Source organism: Coenobita brevimanus, chromosome 103 (assembly GCF_032717465.1).
Source record: "Coenobita brevimanus isolate Jiangsu-jjx chromosome 103, ASM3271746v2, whole genome shotgun sequence".
NCBI classification, from domain to species: Eukaryota; Metazoa; Arthropoda; class Malacostraca; order Decapoda; family Coenobitidae; genus Coenobita; species Coenobita brevimanus.
In genome coordinates this window covers 5,232,930-5,257,023 of record NC_137056.1, presented here as the reverse complement: position 1 = coordinate 5,257,023, position 24,094 = coordinate 5,232,930, and the positions used below count along the sequence as shown (strand labels likewise).

Below are 24,094 nucleotides of genomic sequence, written 5' to 3'. Positions count from 1 at the left end.
CCTTGTTGTTTATTATGGTACTTGAAGCTGTCTCATGTGACTTCAGATATGGACTCCTGTGGGAGATGTTGTATGCTATGATTTGGTGTTGATTGCAGAGAATGAACAGGAAGCAGAGGAAGGATTTAGGAAATGGAGAGATGGTATGAGGCACAAGGGCCTGTGAGTAAATGCAGATAAAAGTGATGATATCTAGGTCTGGGGGTGGTACTGTCAAAGAAGAAGGGGAGTGGCCATGAGCAATTTGCCACAAGGGCGTGGGAAATAATTCCATGTTGTGCTGCGTCTGGGACAAGTGGGTGCATAAGAGATGTTGTTGTGTTAGAGGTAGAATGTGAGATAATGCTAATTTCATGCGTGCTGTGTGTCTGGGAGAGCATTTGGAGATTGCCAGGTGTGAAAGGATTGAACTTGCTGGCAAATCTCTTGAGTGTGTGGAAGAGTTTTGTTATTGGGTGACATGTTAATTGCTGGAGGTGGGGCAGGAGCTAGCTCCATGGCTAGGGTGAGGAGTGGTTGGAAGAAGATCAGGGAGCTGTTGCCTCTCCTGACAGTGAGAGGGATCTCACTTGTCCTTAGGGATCTTTGTATGCAGCATGTGTTAGGAGTGTAATGCTGTATGGTAGTGAGACCTGGGCAGTAATGGAAGAGGATATTTGCAGGCTGAAACCTACAGAAATTACAATGATTAGGTGGATGTGCAGTGCGTCCCTGAGTGCAAGGCATGGAGGGGCCAGGTTTACTATGGAAGAGTTGAGAGGTGGGATGAGACTGGAGTGTATTGGTGTTGTGATGAGGAGGGGTAGATTGAGATGGTTTGGGCTTGTGGGGGATGATAATTAGGTGCAGAATGTAAGAAGTGTTAATGTTGGGGGTCGGGTAGCAAGAGGTAGACCAAAAAAGACCTGGGACGAGGTCATTGAGTGTGACCTCAGGGATAAGGGACTAAATAAGGAAGCTGCCAGAGATCGTGATCGAGCAGCAAGGAGAGCTGCCATTAGGTGACCAAGGCCGACACATGCGAGTATGTTGGTGCCTTAAAAAATTAAACGAATTGAAATTCAGGACCTAAGCTAAATAAAATTACCTCATGAATAATATTTTATTGGAATGAAGGAGTTAATAATGAAAAAAAAGAGTCACAAATTGCACTGCATTAATAAGACTTTTAATTCCCTCAGATCACCGCATAACTGGGTACAAGGTGTCGTTGCACAGCAAGTGGGCTCAGACGAAATTAATCACACCCCTTCAAGCTTGGACTCACTTCTGCTTCTTGTATGACCATCTTGGCAACCAGTGGACCATATTCATGAATGGGGAGCTGAGGGCTAATGGTTCCTTCCCACCATTTAATGAACCCCTTATGGATAATGGAGCTTATATCATTGGTGAGTATGATGGGGTTTATTGCCCATGTAATGCCACTCAGGGATGAGTGAGGCTGGTCATTCTCATCTTAAATGTCATGACCAACGTGCCTAGCCCCGGGCTTCTACGCTCTTCATGGGGCAACAGAAGATTAGATGATGATGATGATGATGAGTATGGCTGGCTGAAAGGTGTGCATTGTTTTGAGAGATTTAATGACAAGCAAAAGACACACACTGTGCACAGGTTTCTTATTGGTGGATTTCCAGTGGACTGAGTTAAGAGATTTATCATATATTTGTAATGGGGTCTCTAAATGCCTGCATTGCGCATATGAAAAACGGGGGCTCTTCTGTTTAGCTCACTGGTAACGTGCACGCACTTGGAACAGGGATTGAGTTCAAATCCTGGCCAGGACAGTGTGGTTAATTTGTTAAGTTTCATTTCCATTATTACATTGGTTGGTAGCAGTGTGGGATGTGAATCGAGGCTTAGTTGGCAATTTGCTGTTGTTCCTTGGTTAGCTGGCAGTGTGCTTATCCTTACTCCCAGGGATGAGCTGTTCGGTGTAGTTCACAGCAGCCCCCAATATTGGCCTCCAATGCCACACTACCATGTGTCTTCGAAACTCAACAAATTAATCACCAAGAGGAGAAAAGAGGGGTGTAATGGGATCTATAAATGCCTGCGTTGCCTGTAGGCAAAGTGGGTAATCCTGTTTGGCTCATTGGTAACTTGCGCACACTTGGAGAGTGGGGACATGAGTTTGACTCTCAGCCAGAACAGTGTGATTAATTTGTTAAGTTTCCTTTCAGTTATAACACAGTGACACACCCAACAGTCGAAGGCAATACTGGTGTCTCTCAGCAGTGCCTGATTATGACATAAGACTTAAGAGTATTGCTTAAGCCAGTGTTCAGTAACTATGGAAAGCTGAAAATGCAGTAGGAGTTCTGCAGTGTAAATCAAAACTAATCAGACATCACTTCATGTAGATACTGTACTTAAAATCACATGGGCAGTGGATATTGCATTTTTGGCTATCCAGATATTGTTGACGAAAATTGATGTGTTGAATCTTATCTTGCAGGTGAATGTAAAGTGCAACTACCAGTGTATAGAAAAAAATGATAGGCATAAAAATGTATGGTTGTGTATCCTATTTCATTTGGCATTTTGTTGACAGCTCACCCTCTTTTTTTGTCTTCTCTTTCCTTGTTTTCTGATTCTTACTTCACCCCAACCTAAGGTGGGAAAAAAGCTGACAAAATATCCTTTTGGTTTGTCTGGTGGCAGGACAGGAGCAGGACTCATTTGGTGGAGGGTTTCAGCGTGACCAAAGTTACAGCGGTTACTTTACGCAGCTCAACTTTTGGGACTCCTTACTTGATGCTCAAACTATTGCTAAGGTTAGAAGCCTGTAATGATTTTGTACGGTAAGACCTCTCTATAAAGGACTAATTGGGGCCCAAGCCATTCTGATAAAGTGAAATTCTGATAAAAGCGACATCCAGACTTCCCCTGGACTTTTTGCGATATATCAGACATTAGTCTGGATCGCACCAATGGTTTTTAAACTGTTTTCACTACCATTGCAATACTGTACTGTATTATCCCATCATAACAATAATCAAACTACATAATATATATATAAGACATGATAAACATGTCTTTTATTTACCTTATTGTGGTGAACATAGCTGAAGTGGTCAGGCAGTCCGGACTGCTTCTGGCTTTATCACACTTTATCTGATATATAGGAATTTATTCCGATAGCTCATTAATGCCAATAAAAGCGAATTCTGGTCTATTGAAGTCCATTATATCGAGGTTTTACTGTACTGTGATTTGACGATGTCTTTGTGGTTAGACTGTGCATGAAGAGGTAGCGAGCCTCATTCTGTTTGCCTGCTGTCAAACATTACAGTACGGTACTGTATTCCTCAGTTACCATTTCACAGGACAGCATTATCACCTTGAACCTTGAAAATCAAGAAGCTAGTCCCCTTCCTTAAACCTGTCGTGTGTGAAGTTACACGACCAAAAGTAGCTTAGTTTCCAAGTCACCCTCCACTAGATTTGAAGCTTGTAGGGGGGGAGTGTTGAGGTAGACTCTTGAAATGAGTAGGATAGAACTTTAATTAGATCTGCTGTTTGTGTAAAACCGCAGTGCCGAAGATGACTGTTTCTGAGGAAAGGTAATCACAAATTGTGTTGGTTGGGGACATAAGGGGAAAGGGTTGCAAGAAAGCAGCAGGATCAGAACCTTGAAATCACTATGATTAACCTTTACCATAGATCTCTTGGATATGTAAAGCCACCTGCTCAAGTATTGCCTAATAGTAGTAGTAGTAGTAGTAGTTGTTCCCTAGGCAGTTTGGCCGAACAGCCCTGAGTCCCTAAGGGAGGCCAAGACCAAGACCGGGCTTTCCCACAGAGCTCTCAATGTATGTTGTGTTGTTGGTGTAGGTGATTGTGTGCAATGCAGTCTTCTATAATGTGCTTAATAGTATGGGGTGCTGTGTTACATTATGGACAGGCATCAGCAACGGAATCATCCAGCCTCTTTTGGTAATGTAAGAGGGCTGGATGATGTCCACATCTCAGCCTGGCCAGGTGGACCCTGTCCTCACGAGGGAGATGGGATTCAGAAGGGTGGATATCAGGAGGCCATGCTTGCAGCTGTGTGTCGTCTTTAATTGACTGAATGGAGCGGTGAGTGATTTGAGTATGGATATGCTTCTGGAAGCTGGTCTGAGGCGGGCGAGGGGAGAGAGCTGACAGTACAGTATTTGTGTATGATATCATGTGCTGGGTGTTGTTTTGACATTCCTCGGTGTGTGTGGATGTGCTGCCATGTAGTGTAGTGGATGTTGTGGGTTTGTGGAGGCTGCAGCAAGAATTTGGGTGCCTATCATGTCTAGGTGATCCTTGACTTTACAGACTTTGGTTTCCTGATTTAGGTGGTCTGTGGGTGTGGTAGCTGTGCAACCTGTGCTTATTTTTAGGGCCTTGTTCTGTATGGTCTGTAGAGTGTTGTAGTGTGTTTTAGTGAGGTTAGAAGCCCAAGCAGGGCTGGCATAATTCATCACTGAACGTATACTGTACACTATATTGTTTGTATACTGTGGTGGTGGTTTCTTTTTTGTGTCCAAATGTTGTATGGGCAAGTGACCTTAGGGCATTGAGTCTTGGTGTTATTTTATTTTTAATGTTTGTGATGTGTTGTTTAAATGACATTAATGTATTGTATGTTACACCAAGGATTTTGGGTGTGTGTATGTGTGGTAGGGGAGTGTTGTTGATGGTGAAGTGTGGAATGTGACTGTGTTCTGCTGTTCAGTTTGTGAGAAGGGTCACTGTAGATGTGGTTGGGGCTATTTTGAGCCTGTTTGTGGTGAACCATTCTTGTAGTGTGATGAGGTAAGGTTTGAGGATGTGTGCAGCTGTGTTTGCATTTTGGTGTGTACATGTAAGTGTTATGTCATCTGCATTGGAAGCTATGTGTATCTGTGGTGTGTGGGGTGTGGGTATGTCATGCATGTACAGGTAAAAGAGTGTAGGGGACAAAACAAATCCTTGGGGGATGCCATTTGTGAAGTTTCTGACGTTCAAAGACTGACCGGCAAATGTTACATGTGCACATCTGCCTGCTAAGTAGTTTGCCAGCCATCTTTTTGTGTTATTGTGGATGTTTTTGTTAGTATATTGTTTGTGAGGTTGTGGCAGGGGATGGCATCAAAAGCTTTGCTAATGTCTAGAGTGATTAGGAGTGTTCTATGTGGTGGCCTAGCTGAATCCAAGCCATCAAAAACTCTCTGTGTAAGGTGTGTAAGAAGAGCGTTTGTGGAGTGTAGTGGCCTAAAACCATGTTGTGATGGGGCTAGGGGAGTGTGAGGTGTAACTAGTTGTAGTACCAGTCATTCAGTGACTTTAGAGGGGATGCAGAGGAGTGTGATGGGGCGGTGTGAGGTAGGTAACGTGGGGTCTTTGTTGGGTTTGGGGATAGTGATGAAAGTATCATGCTTCCAGATGATGGGTATTACGTTGTGTGAGTAGCTGTAGTTTGATGTGTTGGTGAGTGCTTGTATGCCATGTGGTCCAAGGTGTTTGAGGAGAATGTTGCTTATGTTGTCTGGTCCACTGGCAGATGAGTGCTGAAGGTTACTAATGATGTGCTTCGTCTGGTTGTAAGTGAAAGATGCAAAGTCTGGGTCTGTGGGGAATTGTCTCTTACATCGGATGATATGTCGGTCATCGCGATGGGGGTTTAGATGGCTGACATGTAAAAAGTGATTGATGAGAGTGTTCGCTTGTTGTCTGTTTGAAGGTATGGTGTCCGTTGTTGTGATGGCAGCATGTGATTGCGTAGTGTTGCTGTTGGAGCGTGTGATGCTGTTTAGTGTTTTGTAGAGTTTGCTGGTGTTTGTTTTCTGGTCAAGTGTTTGGAGATAATTGTTCCAGTTTAGTGTTTGCTGTTCTGATATTTTATTGTTTATCTGAGTGTTGAGTTCTTGTATTTGTTGTTGTTCCAGTTTAGTGTTTGCTGTTCTGATATTTTATTGTTTATCTGAGTGTCGAGTTCTTGTATTTGTTGTATGGTGTCTTGTGTATGAGGTGTTGGGGAGTGTCGTAGTGTGTCACGTTGACTGATGAGTCCTTGAATTTCTGGTGTGAAGTTGGGGTTGTGTCTCTTTCTGTTGCCTCTAGGGATGTGTCTTTCATCTGCATTTTGTATAATTGTATTGAAGGTGTGCACAGCGGTGTTAATGTGTGTGATGGATGTACAGTACTGTTTAGTGTTTCGAAATGTTGTTCTGTTTCAGTTGTGAAAGCCTCCCAATTGGCTTTCTTATAATTAGTTTATATGTGTCTGTGGCCAGCTGGGATGATTCTGGTTTTTGTAGTGATGATGAATGGGAGGTGATCAGATCCAAGGGTTTTGACCATTCTCCAGGATGTTTTGGGAACGTGATTTGGGGAGCAGAAGGTGATGTCTGGGGATAATGGGAGGAAGAGGGCTTGGTGTGGGACATGGGTATGTTGATGGAGATTATTAATTATGAAAAAATGATCTGTTTGGGATTGTAGTACCAGCCCTCTGTCTGTGTCAGGGCTAGTGACATGCCAGGCTGATGCCTTGGCGTTGCAATCACCACCCGGGATGGTATTGGGTATGTTAGTGATGTGGTGTATTTGTGGAGAGTAATTGTGTGGTACTTTGGGGGATGATTGGAGGGGAGGAATGTATGTGCTGGTGATTGTTATATGTGATTTGTTACCAGTGCATATTTTAATTGATTGTATTTCTGTTGTGGTGTCATATGGGGGGAGAAGTGACTTTGTGTGTGCACTGGTATCTGAGAAATTGATGGATTTGTGTACCTGGGTGATGAGTCCCCCGCCACTGCCATCAGCCCGGTCTTGTCGAATGGTGGTGAAGTTATGAAATGTAGGTGTTTTTTCCATTCTGTGTAGTTTTGTTTTTTTGTAAGGTGGTAGTGTGTGTGTTTTGTTGTTTGATGAATTGTGTGAGTTCATGTTTTTTGATGTTTATGCCATCTGTGTTTAATTGAAGGATGTTTATGTTGTGTGTGTGATGTGTTTTGGCTGCTGCAGCAGGGGGGGGGGGAAGGTGGTGGTGTGAGTAGAGGGGAAAGGGTAGGAAAAGGTTGTGTTGGAGGTAAGGGTTGGGATGGAATGGGAGGGGTTGGGGGATTGGATGGTATGGGAAGGACCTGTGGGTTAAGCTAAGGAGGTGTGGAGAAATTAGGAGTATGATTGGTGGGGGGGTTAGTGGGTGGGGGGAAGGAACATAAGGAGCAGGTCCAGTTGTTTGTGTAATGTTTTCTGGATGCAAGTGTTGTGCAGGTGTAATGGGTCCAGTTCTTGCAGGAATTGCACTAAACTGAACCCTTTGTCTGTCAGCTCATCGTGATAGGTTTTGAGCATGTTGGACACATGTATTTGTTGGTGGGTCCTGGATTGGTCTCAATGTTCCCTGCTAGAAGAAGTCATCGAGAAATGACCACATTTCTCAGTGTAGAAAAAACTTTGTTGTTGTATGTGTTGTGGTGAGAGATGTGGTACTTGCCTGGGCGACCGAAGCCACTCCCAGGTTCTCGGGCCCCGTGAGGGGCCGGGGATGGTTTTCCTAGTTATTGGGATATTGTAACAGCTATGTGTTAGGAGTGCTGGAGGTGGAGAACCACAGAATCATGGAAAATTGATAAGCTTTGCCTTTCACAGTGTGCCTATTGGCAATGTAGAGAAGAACAAAATGTTGCCTAGCTACTAAGATGCCATTCCCAATATGCACAGTACTCTTGTAGAGAGGGGCTGGGGTGGACCTAGAAAGTTGAAAATCAGATGGGTAGGCCCATACCTTACTTTATTGTGTGTGACCCATGTGGATTAAAGTCTGAGGGATGGCAGCTTTTTGTCATGTAATGCTGCTTTGGTATTGTAACTCAGGCATAGATTATCTGGACTGTATACAGCAGCCTAGTTGAGTGACACACACAACTACCTAACATCATCCTGGGTGGTGATTTCAACGCCAAGGCGTTGGCCTGGCATATCAACAACCCTGACAGTCTCAAGCAGATAATCTTTTCATCCTCAGCAATCTCCATCAACATACCTATATCCCACACCAAGCCCACTTCCTCCCATCATCCCCAGACATCACCTTTTGCTCTCCAAACCTCGCCCCCACAACATCTTGGAGAGTGGTCAAAACTCTTGGACCTGACCACCTCCCAGTCATCATCACTATAAAAACCAGAATCATCTCAGCTGGCCACAGATCTCTTCGCACAGACTTTCTCCTCCAATTCCACCTTAGACGATTCCGGTGCTGTTCCTCCATCACTTCTCCCCTCTGACTTCCTCATGGCTGACATTAAAATTTCTTCAGTTGATGTATTTTCTGCCATCACTGGCCTCAGTACTAACAAGGCATATGGGCCTGATGGGGTCCCTCCTGTTGTTCTCAAGAACTGTGCTTCTGTGCTTACACCCTGCCTAGGCAAACTCTTTCGCCTTTGTCTGTCAACTTGTACCTTTCCTTCTTGCTGGAAGTTTGCTCTCATTCAGCCAGTCCCAAAGAAGGGTGACCACTCCCAACCCTCCAACTATCGTCCAATTGCTTTAACGTCCTGTATTTCAAAAGTTTTCAAGTCAATTCTTAATAGAAAAATTTTATGGCATCTTTCCTATCACAACCTTCTTTCCGATCGTCAGTATGGGTTCCGTCAGGGACGCTCCACTGGCGATCTTCTCACCTACCTTTCAGACTCCTGGTCATCCTCCTTTCGGGACTTTGGCGAAAGCTTTGCCATTGCACTTGACATCTCAAAGGCTTTCGATCGAGTCTGGCATAAATCTTTAATTTCCAAACTGCCCTCCTACGGTTTCTATCCTTCTATCTGTGCCTTCATCGCTAGCTTCCTTTCTGGTCGTTCTATAGCCGCTGTTGTAGACGGCCATCGTTCTTCTCCTAGATCTATCAACAGTGGTGTTCCTCAGGGCTCTGTCCTATCACCAACTCTCTTCCTTTTATTCATCAATGATCTTCTAAGCTGTACATCTAACCCTATCCACTCATACGCTGATGACTCCACCCTTCACCTTTCCATTCGGTTCCCGCAACGCCCATCTCAACAGTTACTTCAAGAAACAAGGGATGAGGCTATGGCACACCTAATGTCTGCCTTGGCTCGTATCGCTGACTGGGGTAAAAATAATATGGTTGTCTTTAATGCATCTAAGACTCAGTTCTTACACCTATCAACCCGACAAAATCTTCCACAGGTATACCCATTAATGTTTAATAATATTCAGCTTAATCCTGCATCATCCTTGAACATGCTTGGGGTTTCATTTACTCAAGACTTATCTTGGAAAGATCATATTACATCTCTTGTAAAATCTGCTTCTAAGAGATTGGGTGTGCTAAGCCGACTCCGCTCTTTCTTTACCCCTGCACAATTGTTGACTCTATACAGAGGTTTTATCCGCCCCTGTGTGGAGTACAACTCTCATGTGTGGGGAGGCTCCCCACATACAGCTCTTCTCAATAGGGTGGAGTCAAAGGCTTTTCGTCTCATTAACTCTCCTCCTCTTACTGACTCCCTTCAACCTCTGTCTCTTCGCCGCACTGTTGCATCTTTATCTCTTTTCTATCGCTACTTTAATGGTCACTGCTCCTCTGAACTGTCTGCTTGCATTCCTCCACCTCTACGAAGGCACGTAGCACCCTTCTGGCAGCAAACTCTCATCCCTTTTCTGTCCAGCTCTCTAATGCAAGAGTTAACCGTTACTCCCAGTCTTTCATTTATGCAACAGGTCAGCTCTGGAACTGTCTCCCTCTGTCTGTATTTCCTGCTGCCTATGATCTCCAGTCTTTCAAACGCAGTGTGTCCAGGCATCTCAAAATGATCGGATCTTGAGTTTGGCTCTCTGTTGTATTTTGTTTTTCTCTTGGAGGGAACTGTTACTGCGGGCCATGGCCTTTGGTTCCTTCTTCCTCGCATTAAAAAAAAAAAAAAAAAAAAAAAAAAACTATCTATATGTCTATCTATCTATCTATAGCCTGATGCCCTAATCCCGCAAGGAGTGGCCGCAGACAAAATGACTCCAAGTCGCTCTGTCACTCACCATTTGACTGCCCTCCCCCCAACTCACTCCCCCCTCCCTCATATACCTCTCAACTCCTTCCCTCCATCTCATCCTTGGTCTCCCCCTCCCTCTCCTTCCCTCCACTTCAACTACATACACCCTCTTATTCAGTCTTTCATTCTCCAGTCTCTCCACGTGTCCAAACCACCTCACTGTATTTCTCCTAATTCTCTCAATCACATCCACGTCCACCCTACAATGTTCTTTCACTTCTTCATTCGTCAACCTGTCCCTCTATGTCACTCCATATGCTCCTCTGAGGTAACTCATTTCCACTGCTCTCACTCTTGACTTGATCCTCTCTAGCAAGGTCCACGCCTCACTTCCATACGTCAGGGTAGGGATCACAATACACTCATACACTAATTATAAGAGAGCCAACTGGGAGGCCTTCACAACTTGAACAGAACAACACTTTGAAACATTAAACAGTACATTTATAAATCAACACCGCTGTGCACACTTTCAGTACAGTTACTCAAAATGCAGACAGAAAACATAGAGGCAACAGAAAGAGACACAACACCAACTTCACACCAGAAATTCAAGGCCTCATTAGTCAGTACAGCACACTGCAACACTCCCCAACACTCCATACACAAGACACCAAACAACAAATACAAGAACTCAATGCTCAAATAAACAGCTCTTATCACCAAACACTTGATCACAAAACAGACACAGCAACCTCTCACTTTTCACACGTCAGTCATCTAAACCCTCATCATGACGACCGATGTGTCATCCGACGAAGAGACAGTTCCCCACAGACCAAGACTTCGCACCCTTCACTGACAACCAGACAAAGCACATCATTAGCAACCTAAAGCACTCATCTGCCTGTGGCCCAGACAGTATAAGCAACATACACTTTAAACATCTTGGATCACAAGTCATACAAGCACCCACCGGCATATCAAACTACAGCTACTCACATAACATAATACCCAACATCTGGAAGCATGGTACTTTCATCACTATCCTCAAACCCAACAAGGACTCCTCACACCACCCCATCACATTCCTCCACACCCCCTCTAAAGTCACTGAATGACTGGTATTACAATTTGTAACATCTCACTTCTCCCTAGCCCCATCATAACATGGTTTTAGGCTGCTGCACTCCACAACCACAGACCTTACACAAAGAGTTTTTGATGGCATCAATACAGCTAGGCGACCACACAGAACACTTCTAGTCATACAAGACATTAGTAAAGCTTTTGATGTTATCCCCGCCACAACCTCACAAACAAAATATTCAACACAAACATGCACAGTAACACAAAAAGGTGGCTGGCAAACTACTTAGCAGGCAGATACGCACATGTAACATTTGCCGGTCAGTCATCGAATGTCAGAAACTTCACAAACAGCGTCCCTCAAGGATCTGTTTTGTCCCCCTACACTCTTTAACCTACAGTATATATGCATGACATACCCACACCCCACACACCACAAATGCACATAGCCTCCTATGCAGATGATATAACACTAACATGTACACACCAAAATGCAAACACAGCAGCACACATCCTCCAACTGTACCTCAACGCACTACACGAATGGTTCACCACAAACAGACTCACAATAGCCTCAGCCAAATCTACAGTGACCATTCTCACAAACTGGACAGCAGAGCTTAGTCACATTCCACACCTGACGATAAACACACACACACACACACACACACACACATCTGTGTCATTTAAACAACTCACCGCAAACATTAAAAACAAATTAACATCAAGACTCAACTCGCTAAGGTCACTTGCCAGTACAACATTTGGACACAAAGAAACCACCGTCACAGTATACAAACAATATATATGTTCAGTGATGAATTATGCAAGCCCTGCTTGGACTTCTAACCTGGCTAAAACACACTACAACACTCTACAGACCATACAGAACAAGGCCCTAAAAATAATCACAAGCTGCACAGCTACAGACCACCTACACCAAAAAACCAAAGTCCTCAAAGTTAAGGATCATTGAGACATGAGAGGCACACAAATTCTTGCCACAGCCTCCACAAACCCACACCATCCACTGTGTTACATGGCAGCACATCCACACACACCAAGGAACATCAAAACTACATCCAGCACATGATATCATACATAAATGCTGTCATTTCCCCCTTTGCCTGCCTCAGATCAGCTTCCAGAAGCATATCCATGCTCAAATCACTTGCCGCTCCATTCAGTCACTCAAAGACAGCACACAACTGCATGCACAGCCTCCTGATATCCACTCTTCTGACTCCTACCTCCCTCGTGAGGACAGGGTCCATCTGACCAGGCTGAGATGTGGGCATCATCCATCCTTCTTGAGTTATCAGAAGAGGCTGGATGACTCCGTCACTGATGCCTGTCCAGGATGCAACACAGCACCCCATACTGTTAAGCACATTATGGAAGACAGCATTGCACAGAATGGCCTGCGCCAGCAACACAGCATGCACTCCTTGAGAGCTGTGTGGGAAAGCCTGGTCTCAGCTGTGGCCTTTCTTAGGGACTCGCCGCTGTTTGGCCAGACTGCCTAGGGAACAACTATTACTGTACTATTATTACTACTACACATACAGCAAGGATTGGTTGTATTACAAGATCAATAACTTTTCTTCTAGATTGCCCAGTGTGAAGATGAGGGAGAAGGTGGTATCCTGGGCTGGTCGAAGCAGGAGTGGAAGCTGCATGGAGACATGTATGCAGAAGTTCTTGACATAAGGAGCCTTTGTGAAAAAAAACATCGCAGTTTTGTTTTCTTCAAAGACCGCTTCCCTCTTGACCAGGCTGTGCATCTCTGTCAGGTAGAAATATGAACAAACCTTACTTGGTAGACCAGAATTCCAGGGGGTTGAATGGTGTGTGAATAAGTCTGGGCCATTGCACCAGGGATTCTGTTGAAATTTTTTCCCTCTGTGCATTTTTGTGTTTTCTGGCTCCTACCTCTCCCCATTCTCAGGTGAGAAAAAATGGTACAATGATGGTATACCACACAGGTTTTTTACTGCTTTGTGTACATGTAGTTCACACCACAACAACTACAGTATCGTAAAGCACTGAAATGTTACTCTAATGCCATAAAATTCATTTGAGAAGAAAGCGACATGGAATATGGTTGACAGATTAATAGAGGTATTGCCTTGTTATTAAAAATTTACAAAACATGTGTTCCATTACCTTCTCACAGGAACAGATAAGTTACAAATATTAGAAACCTTTAACAGGTAAGAGCATCTTGAAAATGCAGATGAGTATGATAAAATCTTTGTGGTGTAAGTCTCAGTACAGTAGATAGTATTTTTATTGCAGAATCCCCTCTTTTTGCTGTATTCCATTAAGGTCTTCATGTATCCTCTTCAACCTTTTCTTCATTTCATCCACTTTTTTTTTTTTTTTTATAACTCTCCAGCCAATTTCTTTCATTATGTACTAGTTGATATCATTGTATAACCACACTGTTATAACATTGCTAAACAAACATCTCCCTGAATGCAATTACCACTGCTTAGTTGCCAGCTTATTTACTGATATCATTTCATTCAAGTATTCCTCTCATCTGTTTTCCTCTGTGATTTTCTCCACTTCATCTTATGTACCGGTACTTTGATTTTATGACCAGACAAACCACTTCACCAACCTTACCCAGCTCCTCTTTAAGCACATAAGATTTAGGCTTCTGTTAACATGCTCTAATCTTTTTACTGGGTATTGAGAGTACAGATGTGTAAAAAAAAAATTAATAGAAAAGAAAAGGGTAAATACATGCAGTTAATAGCCTTTTCTAAATCTATCCACTCGCTCAATGTAGTGCTGCTCTCAGGTGTCAGCCCTTTCCTCTCCTCCCTCCATTCCTTCCCTCCTCTTCTGTCTTTCTTTACTTCATTCTTTCCACGTCCTTCTGCCTACGGGTGACTTTACACTCCCTCTTTTGTCTTTCTGTCCTTCATTCTTTCCTGTTCCTTCTGCCTATGGGTGACTCAACATTCAGTGACAAGCCAGATGGTTTCCTGTACACCGGGAAACCATTTACTACACTGGGTGGAAACCATATAACCAAATTATGGCACATGGTGGTTTAGTGGGTAATTACGGCGCTCCATTCGGATTGAGTCAGTGAAGGTTTATATCCAAGGGGTGGTTGGGGTTATTGTTCATATAATGCCACTCAGGGACGAGTGAGGCTGGTCACTTTCGTCTTAAATGTCAGGACCAACTTGCCTAGTCCCAGGCTCCTAAGCTCCTCATGGGGCACTGTAGGATTGGATGATGGATGGATTCAACCTGAACAGTGACAGCAGAGTGTCAGTAGACATTGTTAGATTTGCTGGCACATAAATGGAGATGTAATCCCTGAAAATATGACCGTGTCAGAAGTGAAGCCTTCCATAAGGAGTGAGGAGGCAGCAGGTGTTGGTGAGGTTTATGTAGTAATAGTAATAGTGGAAAAGGTAGTAGAAGTAGTAGTAGTAGTACAAGTGGTAGTAGTTGTAGTACTAGAAGCAGTAGTACAGGTAGTAGTAATAGGAGTAGTAATAATGGTGGTGGTAGTACTAGTAATAGTAGTACAGTGTAGTTGTTATTGTTGTTGCAACCTCTAGGCTTATTTGGATGTAAACCTAGTGGACTGCAGGTTGAAGTTAACTTTTCCTGCAGTCCACCTTCTCTCTTTCAAGGGACAAGGAGGAAGTTGAGGAGCATTTGTATAACTGGACAGCAGAGTTGCCTGGGCATTTTGGTGTCACTGCATGAAGGTGGCCCTTTCAACCACTGAGGTTTATGCAGGAATTATAAAATGTAACGTGTGTTGGGGAGAGCATGTGGAGATTGTCAGATGTGAAAGGATTGATCTTGCTGGTGAGTCCTTGAGTGTATGGAAGACTTGTTATTTGGGAGACATGTTATGTGCTGGAGGTGGGGCTGGAGCTAGTTCTGTGGCTAGAGTGAGGAGTGGTTGGAGGAAATTCAGGATGCTGTTGTCCTTTTAGACTTTGAGAGGGCTCTCCCTCCGTGCCAAGGGATCTTTGTATGCGGCATGTGTTAGGAGTGTGATGCTGTATGATAGTGAGACCTGGGCAGTAATGGAGGAGGATTTTTGCGGGCTCAGACCTACAGAAATGACAATGATTAGGTGGATTTGCAAATGCGTCCTTGAGTGTGAGGCCTGGGGGGGCTAAGTTTGTGATGGAGGAGTTGAGAGGTAGGTGGGACTGGAGTGTATTGGTGTTGTAATGAGGAGTTGAGATGGTTTGGGCATGTGGAGAGGATGGGGGATGATAATTGGGTGCAGAAAGTGAGAAATGTTAACGTTTGGGGTAGGGTTGCGAGAGGCAGGCCAAAAAAGACCTGGGATGAGGTCATTGAGTGTGACCTCAGGGATAAGGGACTGAATAGGGAAGCTGCCAGAGATCGACCAGCATGAAGAGCCGCCATTAGGCGGCGAAGGCCGATGCTTGCAAGGATGTTGGAGCCTTTAAAAATTAAACGAAAGAGTTCTGTATCGTGAACTGTTTGTGGGTATTATGTGGAAGCCTGGATGAGTGTGCACCAGTGGGGTGGAAGAAGGTCATGAATTTGCCATTATACAAAAGTAAAGATACCCAAAGTGAATACAGCTTTTTTATGAAATAATTCTGCTGAGTGCTGTAGGAAAGATGTACAGAATAATGATAATTAAGAAGGGTCAGCAGATACCAGAATGTTTGGTGAGCGATGATAAAAATAGTTACTAGAGTTGTAGGGGATGTATAAGTTTCAGGGTGGGAGGGGAATGGGAAGATAAGAAGATAAGATGGCTGGAAATGGTAAGTGGGTATGTGAGAAAGTGACATACTACATATGAAAATTGAGGAAGCAAAAGAGTTGGTAAAGGATCAAAATTAAATTCGGTACAGTACCCCTGGGGGTAGGAGGGTTTTCAAGAATATTCCCCCAGTATCCCTGCTTGTCGTACGAGGCGACTAAAAGGGTTGGTGGAGGGTTAGTGCCCCTCCCTGGAAAATGGCTAACTAAAAAGACAAACAAGAAGCTGCGGACAGGGACTGACCAAAAGATGACGACCAAGGACCGGACAGTGGACATGGTACGGATCACAACATGGAATGTAAGGGGTGCGAATGATGAGGTGAAAGAGAGAGAGATTGTCCAGGTGCTTGAGGGTGCGAAAATGGATGTATGTGGAGTAGCTGAAACTATATGGAGAGGAGAGAGTGTGAGAGAATGGGAGTATGGATGGGGGTATATAAGCAGGACTAGGTGAGAATGAGAGGGCAAAAGAAGTGTGTATTGTTGTGAGTAAAAGATGGAAGAAGAACATAAGAGAGTATGGATCAGTTGGCTCAAGGATTGTGTGGGTAAGATTGAAAGTTGGAATACAAATGTGGGCGATTGTGTGGTGTATGCGCCAACACAAGATCGTGCAAGCAGAGTGAGAAAAGAGTTCTATGTGGAAATGTGCATGGAAAACTTTGGAAGGAATGAGAGAGTGTTTTTGATTGGTAATATGAATGGTAAAGTAGGGAATGTGAAGGTGGATGGAATAGTTGGTGAGTGGGGTGTGCCTGCTGAGATAGATGAGAATGGCAGTGCGTTAGTGGACATTTGTGTCAGGAGGGGGTTCGAGATAGCCAATACCCTCTTCAGGCACAAAATGATCCACAGGTATACATGGTGAGTGATGAGAAGGGTGGTGGAACTGAATGAATGGAAGGCAATGATTGATTATGTGTGTGTGGATGAAAGGATGCAAAGATGTGTAATGGATGCAAGAGCTTATAGAGGTTGGGGGAGTGGACTTTCTGACCACTACTTGGTGGTGGCTAGAATCAAGATCCAAGTAAGATGGAGAAATAGAAGAAGGGAAGGACAGGAGGAAGGAGTAGTTGCAAAGAGAGTGGAAAGGTTACAAGAGGATGAGAAAAAGGCAGAAAATAAGAGAGAAGTGGAGGAACGATTGGGTAAATATGAATTGGAGCAGATGGGGGATGTGGAAAGTGTGTGCAAGATATTCACTGAAGAAATATGTGCAGCGTGTGATGTGGTGCGTGGGGTGAAGAGAAGACGGAGGGGGGTGCAAGGAACAGCGTGGTGGAATGAAGAGGTGAGACAGGCGGTGGCACAAAAGGAGAAAGCATACAATGAATGGATGAGAAATAGGGGTGTGGAAGAAGTTGAGGGACGGAAGAGAGAGTTATATGTAGAAAGGAAGAGAGAGGTGAAAAGATTAGTAAGAGAGAGTAAGAAGAGAGTGGATGAGGAATTTGGAAGGAATTTGAGTGTAAAGTGGAGGGACTGTCAGAAAATGTTCTGGAAGGAGGTGAAGAGAGTAAGACTGGGTGACAGTGAAGTTAGCAGGGGAGTGAAATATAAAATTGGTAGATTACTAGTGGAGAAGGGAGAAAAAGTGAGCAGATGGAGAGAACACTTTAAGGAATTGTTGAACATAGAGGGTGGAAGTAATGCGAGTATAAGTGGCTGGGGAATGGCTGGGAGAAGGAGGGAGGTGAGAAGACAGGAAGAAATCAGTAGGATAGAAGTTGTGGAAGCAATGAAGAAAGTCAAAGTGTGTGGTGAAATGCTGAAGCATGGGGGAGAGATAGTAGTAGAATGGATGTGGAAAATGTGCAGATTGGCCTGGGAGGAAGGTAGAGTCCCAGTGGATTGGAAGTCAGGTATAATTATTCCCTTGTACAAAAGAAAAGGGGAAAAAGAAGTGTGTGGTAATCATAGGGGCATTTGTCTTCTTAATGTAAGAGGAAAAGTGTATGGTAGGATACTTATTGACAGAGTTAGAGAAAGAACAGAGGAATTAGTTGGAGAAGAACAGGGAGGCTTTAGGAAAGGAAGAGGTTGTGTAGATCAGATATTCATTCTTAGATCTTTAGTGGAAAAGTTTCTCGAGAAGGGAAAGAAGTTGTATGTGGCTTTCATGGATTCGGAGAAAGCATATGACAGGGTGGATAGACAAGGATTGTGGAAAGTATTAAGAATATATGGAGTAGATGGGAATTGTTGAATGCTGTGAAGAGTATGTATGATGGTGCTATGACTGCAGTGCATGTGGATGGTGAACTGAGTGAATTTATCTCTTTGAAGGTTGGGTTGAAACAGGGATGTGTCATACCTCCATGGTTCAATCTGTTCATGGATGGGGTAATAAAAGAGGTACAAGGTAGGGCAGTGGATGTTGGAGTGGCCCTGGTGAGAGAGGATAGTGTTTGGAAACTCCCTGTACTGTTGTTTGCAGATGATTCTGTGTTGTTGAGTGAAGACGAAGGGGAGCTGCAAGGCTTGGTGGATGAGTTTGGGAGAGTTTGTAAGAAACGGAATCTAAAGATGAATGTAGGGAAGAGTAAAGTGATGGTCTTTGAGAGAGGTGAAGTCAGTGAATGTACAGTGAGGGGTGGATGGTGAGGAAATGGAAAATGTGAGTACGTTTAAGTACTTGGGTAGTGTGATGAGTAAGGATGTAAGTCTGGAGGGTGAAGTGCAAGTGCTTGAAAGGGTACAGCAGGGAAGAAAGATTGCTGGTTCCTTGAAAGCAGTGATAAGAAACGGAAGTGAGCATGGAAATGAAAAAGTTACTACATGACAGTATTGTGATATCAACTCTAACGTATGGAAGTGAAGCTTGGACGTTGTTGTAAGGACACAAGTCAAGTGTGAGAGCAGTGGAAATGAGTTATTTAAGAGGAGCCTGTGGAGTCACGTGGAGAGACAGGCTGACAAATGATGATATAAAGGAGTGTTGTGGTGTGGATGTGGATGTGGTAGGAAGCGTTAGGAGGAACACACTGAGGTGGTTTGGCCATGTGGAGAGGATGGAGGGTGAGAGACTGATGAAGAGAGTATGTGAGTGAGGTGGAGGGGGGGAGAGGGAGGGGAAGGCCAAGGATGAGATGGAGGGATGGAGTGGAGAGGTATATGAGAGAGGGGAGTGTGAGTTAGGAGCAGGGCAGTGAAATGTCAGGGGACAGGGCGACGTGAAGGCAATTTGTTTGTGGCCAACCCTTATGGGATTGAGGCGTCTGGCAATAGACAGATAGATAGACTAACTTACATGTATTTATTAACAGGATCTAGAAGGAAATAAAAATACATAATGAATATATGTGGATGGTTATTGTTTATGATTCTGAAGGTTTGATAATTCGGTAGTTCTTTTGGTGTCATAAAATCTTCTTCCCAACCCCATTTTTTATGAGTGGGAAATAGGCTTAGGATGACAATGATTTTAATATTCTCATGTCTTTTGGGCAGGTTGTGGGTGGGATTGTAGCGGTGCCGCAGACCTCTGAAGAGAATGCGCTTATCTATGAAAGTACAGTGGGCCGAGCTGAGTATTGCTCTGGCAAAGCAGGTGAATCGTACATGTGGCTTGGTGCAAATGATGAGCTGGAGGAGCGAGTGTGGAGGTACTGGGGATCAAGGGAGATGATTGGTTGGGAGAGCACCTGGCGAGGGACTGGACCTAATGGAGGAGCAGTGGAGAACTGTTTGGTGATGCTGTATGGCAGTAACCCTGGCTACTGGTCAGATATTGCCTGTTTGGAATCCTATGCCTTTTGCGTCCCATGTGAATTTGATGAAGTGCAGGTGATGCATCTGAAAGGATCGGCACTTTGTTCAGGGTCCCCTTTCAACTTACAGTATCGTTTAGGGGAGGAAAGAGATGGTTACCCTTCCTTAATTGGGTACTTCCACACTGACATCTACTGGAATGAAACCATGGGTGTCTGGGTACTGCAGTCTTTGAAGGTTAGAGTGTATTATCTTTAGTAACAGTAATTTAATACTGTACCTTTATACCATATTGTAGATATGTGTTAACCCCTTAGGCTGAAGAAATCTTTTTTAAGCTAGAGACCTCCCTTTGTTGAGTAAACCTAAATGCAGCAAGATAAGGAAAAAATTAAGTTATCACACTGAAAGAGATAAATTACTAAATAGGGTAATCTAGGCAAGCATACTCTCTTTTTTAAATTCCTGGACATTAGTTATCATTAGTAGAGGGTGTCCTTTCTTGAATGATGTAAAGGAATTAAAACTTAATTTTCACTGTTATATTTCATTCATAGTTCGCCATTACAGTTTTCTTTCATTTAAATGGTCAAGTAAACTACAGTACAGTCCAGCTAACAGGGAAGCTTGGAGAATTTTACCTTCCTGGTTACTGATTTTTCCCGGATATCTGATCTACGGTACATTTTTATGCATAGGCTATATCATTGCAACTTGTACAGTACCCACAGTACTCACCACTCACATCTGGGGCCACAGCAACAGATTCCATTGGAAACATTTTCTCCTCGTAAACACACCCCATATGTGTAACATATGTGATTGCAGCATCTTGCAGTAGTGCAAAATGTACATGGTAGATTCATTTATCATTCTTTATTTTATTCATAAAAACATGGAAAAATAAACTAAAGAAACAAATCCTGACCATTTATTGGTGGACTGATGATTTGGAAAGAAATGTTGTACAGTAGAATTATCACAACTCCCATGCTCACATGTCAGCTGCATATATGGCCACGACCCACCCATTTCTTCCTGACATGACCGTTGTCACCCTACCCCTCACCATTCAGCTGTTTTGCAGCTAATTAAACACTGTATGTAGGAGTTACAAGCACAATAATTTTGTCCAGTAAAACAAGCCTTCATTTCTTTGAACTAGATATTTGTCTTCTCTGCTAGTGCAAATGCATTCTAAGATTAATTTACTTGTATGTATAAATCCATCTTAAAACGCATGTGCACTGACGGAGAAGATAAAAATTTAGTTCATAGGAATGAACGCTTGTTTTGCTGGATAAAATCACTGTCCTTGCAATTCCTACATATTCGTATTGTTATCTGTAAAACAGCTGAGTTGCGAGTGAAAGGCAGAGTGACAGTGGGCATGTGAGGAAGAAATGGGTGGGCCTGGGCCATGACTGTATATATAGCTGACATGTGAGAAATAGGGTTGTGATAATTCTACTGTACAATGTTTCTGTCTGAATCATAAGTTCACCAATAAATACTCAAGATTTATTTCTTTAGATTATTTTTCCATGTTTTTATGAGTAAAATGCTGTAATGAATGATATTTAACAATGGATTTGCCTAGGTCCTGTATGATACTGCAAGTTCATGCATGGTTAAAGTAGGTTCAGTAAGTAGAAAACCGTACCTATACCACACAGTTTTGTCCAGTGAAGAGTATGCCTTTTTTTGAGCCAGGTAGAAGAAGTTGATGGTCATTATTTTTGTACAAAATGTATCTGCATGTGTCTGTCTGTCTGTCCATAACTCAAATCTCAGAAAGTATCGTTTGTAGAAGGAAAAGTTATTCATAAAATTTTTCTAGAGTCATTTGGAGAGAATGGATTACAATAGAATGGTGGAAAAGGTATATCTGAGTGAATTTGAAGGAGGGAGGAGGCGAGGCAGGTCAAGGAGAAGGTGGAGGGATATGGTGGATGAGCATGTGAGGAAGAAAGGTTTGGAAGTCGGTGAGGCTAGGGGACTAACAAGAGATCGAGCTGACTAGATGAATGTTATGAAGAGAAGCGCATTATCAGGGATTTGGCACCCCTTTTTAACTTGATAGTGTCTGGATCAACTCTATTGGATACGTTTATGTAAAACTACAGAACATGGTGAATGTTTCTGGCGTATCAGATAGAGCCAGGATTCCAGGGGTTTGAATGGTATGTTAATGGAAGCTTGGCCCATTGGTTTGGGCGAATTTGGGCTGTCTGGACATTGCTACTCCTCACCCTGCCCTAGGGTGGGAGAGGAGGTCTGGATGATGATGATGTTTAGAGTCACAGCTTGAGTTCACATGTCACTCAACCAGCACTAGGAGTCATCCAGGATGGATACATAATAGTCAAGTTTTATCTAACAGTATTATTACAGTCTACGTGGTTCACAGGTGATGGGTAGTCTTGTCTGTGGATTTATTCGTTTTGCTTTTCACGAAAAATTCCTTGAGCCTGGGTCCCTGGGACTTGATACTTTATTATAAATTGTGGAATTTCCTATGTTAAATTCTGTGATAAGTGTCTCAGTATATTCACCATTTTCAAGTCTTGTCCAGCTTCTGTTTCAAGGTGAGCACAATGTACTTTAACCCCTTAGGTCCTATGGCTGGCGATCATGGGCCTCAGAAAATGTATGATAAAGTCCTAAGGCTGACGGTCGTAGAGAGGTTACAAAAAACTGGAGAGCTGTAACTCCACCTCCTTTATGACATAAATGGTACCTAGCCAGTGGAAACCAGGAGATCAAGTGGTGGGAGGCATGATCCGGCCCCCTTCCTGGGTGTGGGGATCCCCCTTCCCCAAGCCATCTCTCCACCTTCCTTTGCCCCACTGAATCCTGCCCTCTGTGTCCCCTCCCGCCCAAACTACTGTACTCCTTACTCCTTCTACCCCCTCTCTACTGTATTGGCTGTGTGTGGCAGATATATTTCCTCCCTTTTCCCCTCTCCTGATGCCCCCAACACCCCCTCCACTTCCTTATTCCCCTTTACTTCTCAAGGACGTTCCATTCTCGCTCATAGCAATTTTTTTTTTTTTTTTTTTTTTTTTTTTTTTCCCAGTAACCATTAGACACATGAGAGTGAAGTATGCATTGTCTGGTGTGTAAAATCAAGCTCTTCAAATCTATAAGACCAAAATTTACATTGGTGCAATTTTTTTTTTCTTTCTTTCTGTATGTGAATGGTAACCATTTTTATTTTTTACATTTGTTGATGGTCAATATTGCAGCAACCATTAGTCATATGAGAGTGAAATATACATTTTCAGGTGTGTAAATTCAGGCTCTTGAAACTGGTAAGCAAAAAGTTTACCTCGATGAAAGTTGAAAAATCAGACCCTTTTTGTGGATCTGGTGATAGAGGGGCTGGGAGATTTGCAGTCTTTAGGGTTTAAGATTAGTTTGTACTTTAGGCATCAAGTTCATGCTCATCAGCAAAGAAGTGCTGGTTCAGCCCTGTACTTCACCAATATCTGTGGTCTTAGTACCAATTTGAATTTATTTTTTTTTTTATTTTTATTTTATTTTTTTATTTTTTTTTTTCAGTATCCCCTCTAGCCCTGTTCCTCACAGAATCCCAAATCTCACCCTGTACCGAAATATCTCCATTTTCTTTTCCTGATTGCCAACTTGCTCACCATCCACTCACTTGATGTAGTGCTGCTCTTTTTTTTCTTTTTTTTTATGTGACCGACTCTGGGCATAGGCTTCACAGCCTGATTTCAAGGCCCAGCAGTCCTCCCATGTACCGCATACCTCTACATGTCACCACTTCGGCGCTAACACCCATCGTCCATACTGAATACATGCTAGGGCTGTCTCATATAGGACTGATGTATTGGTATTAGCGTGGGTATTTTTACGACATGTTGGCGGGTCTTCTGGTAAATCAGTAAAGTCTGATTTTACGAAATTCAAATCCTTAAACTGTTCCCTGCCTCAGCGGGATTTGAACCCGGGTCTGTCAGGACTGCAGGCCAACACTCTACCGATTGAGTGCCTATCTTTTCCTCTCTTCCTTCCATTTTTCCTTCCTTCCTCTTCTGTCTTTCTTTCCTTCATTCTTTCCTCTTCCTTCTGTCTACAGGTGACTCAACACTGAGTGACAAGCCAAGTGGTATTGTTACACCAGGAAACCATTTACTATACTGGGCGGTAACCATATAACCAAAATATGGCACCTGGTGGTTTAATGGGTAATTAGGGTGCTCCAGTCGAATTGAGCTAGTACAGGTTTACATCCAGGGGGTGGTTGGGGTTTATTGCTTACATAATGCCACTCAGGGATGAGTGAGGCTGGTCACTCTCATCTTAAATGTCTAGACCTACTTACTTAGCCTCGGGCTCCTACGTTCCTCATGGGGCAACACTGGATTAGGTGGTGATGATGATGACCAGCTCCTTACAAACATCTGTAACAAGGGTGGCACCTGTTGTTATATCAAATCTGAATTAGCAGTTGACACTGTTTTGAATTTCACTTCAACTAATTTTGA

General features: G+C 43.4%; 1 protein-coding gene across 1 annotated transcript in view; it reads left to right on the top strand.

Moving 5' to 3' along the window:
• LOC145415574 (uncharacterized) overlaps positions 1-24,094 on the top strand; it is a 90,937-nt gene that overhangs the window by 19,512 nt on the left and 47,331 nt on the right. Inside the window, exons 3-6 of the mRNA XM_080284794.1 lie at positions 1,182-1,391; positions 2,668-2,780; positions 12,686-12,868; positions 19,320-19,817. Of these exons, the coding sequence (XP_080140920.1) occupies positions 1,182-1,391; positions 2,668-2,780; positions 12,686-12,868; positions 19,320-19,817 (1,004 nt within the window). The remainder of the gene's footprint in view (positions 1-1,181; positions 1,392-2,667; positions 2,781-12,685; positions 12,869-19,319; positions 19,818-24,094) is intronic.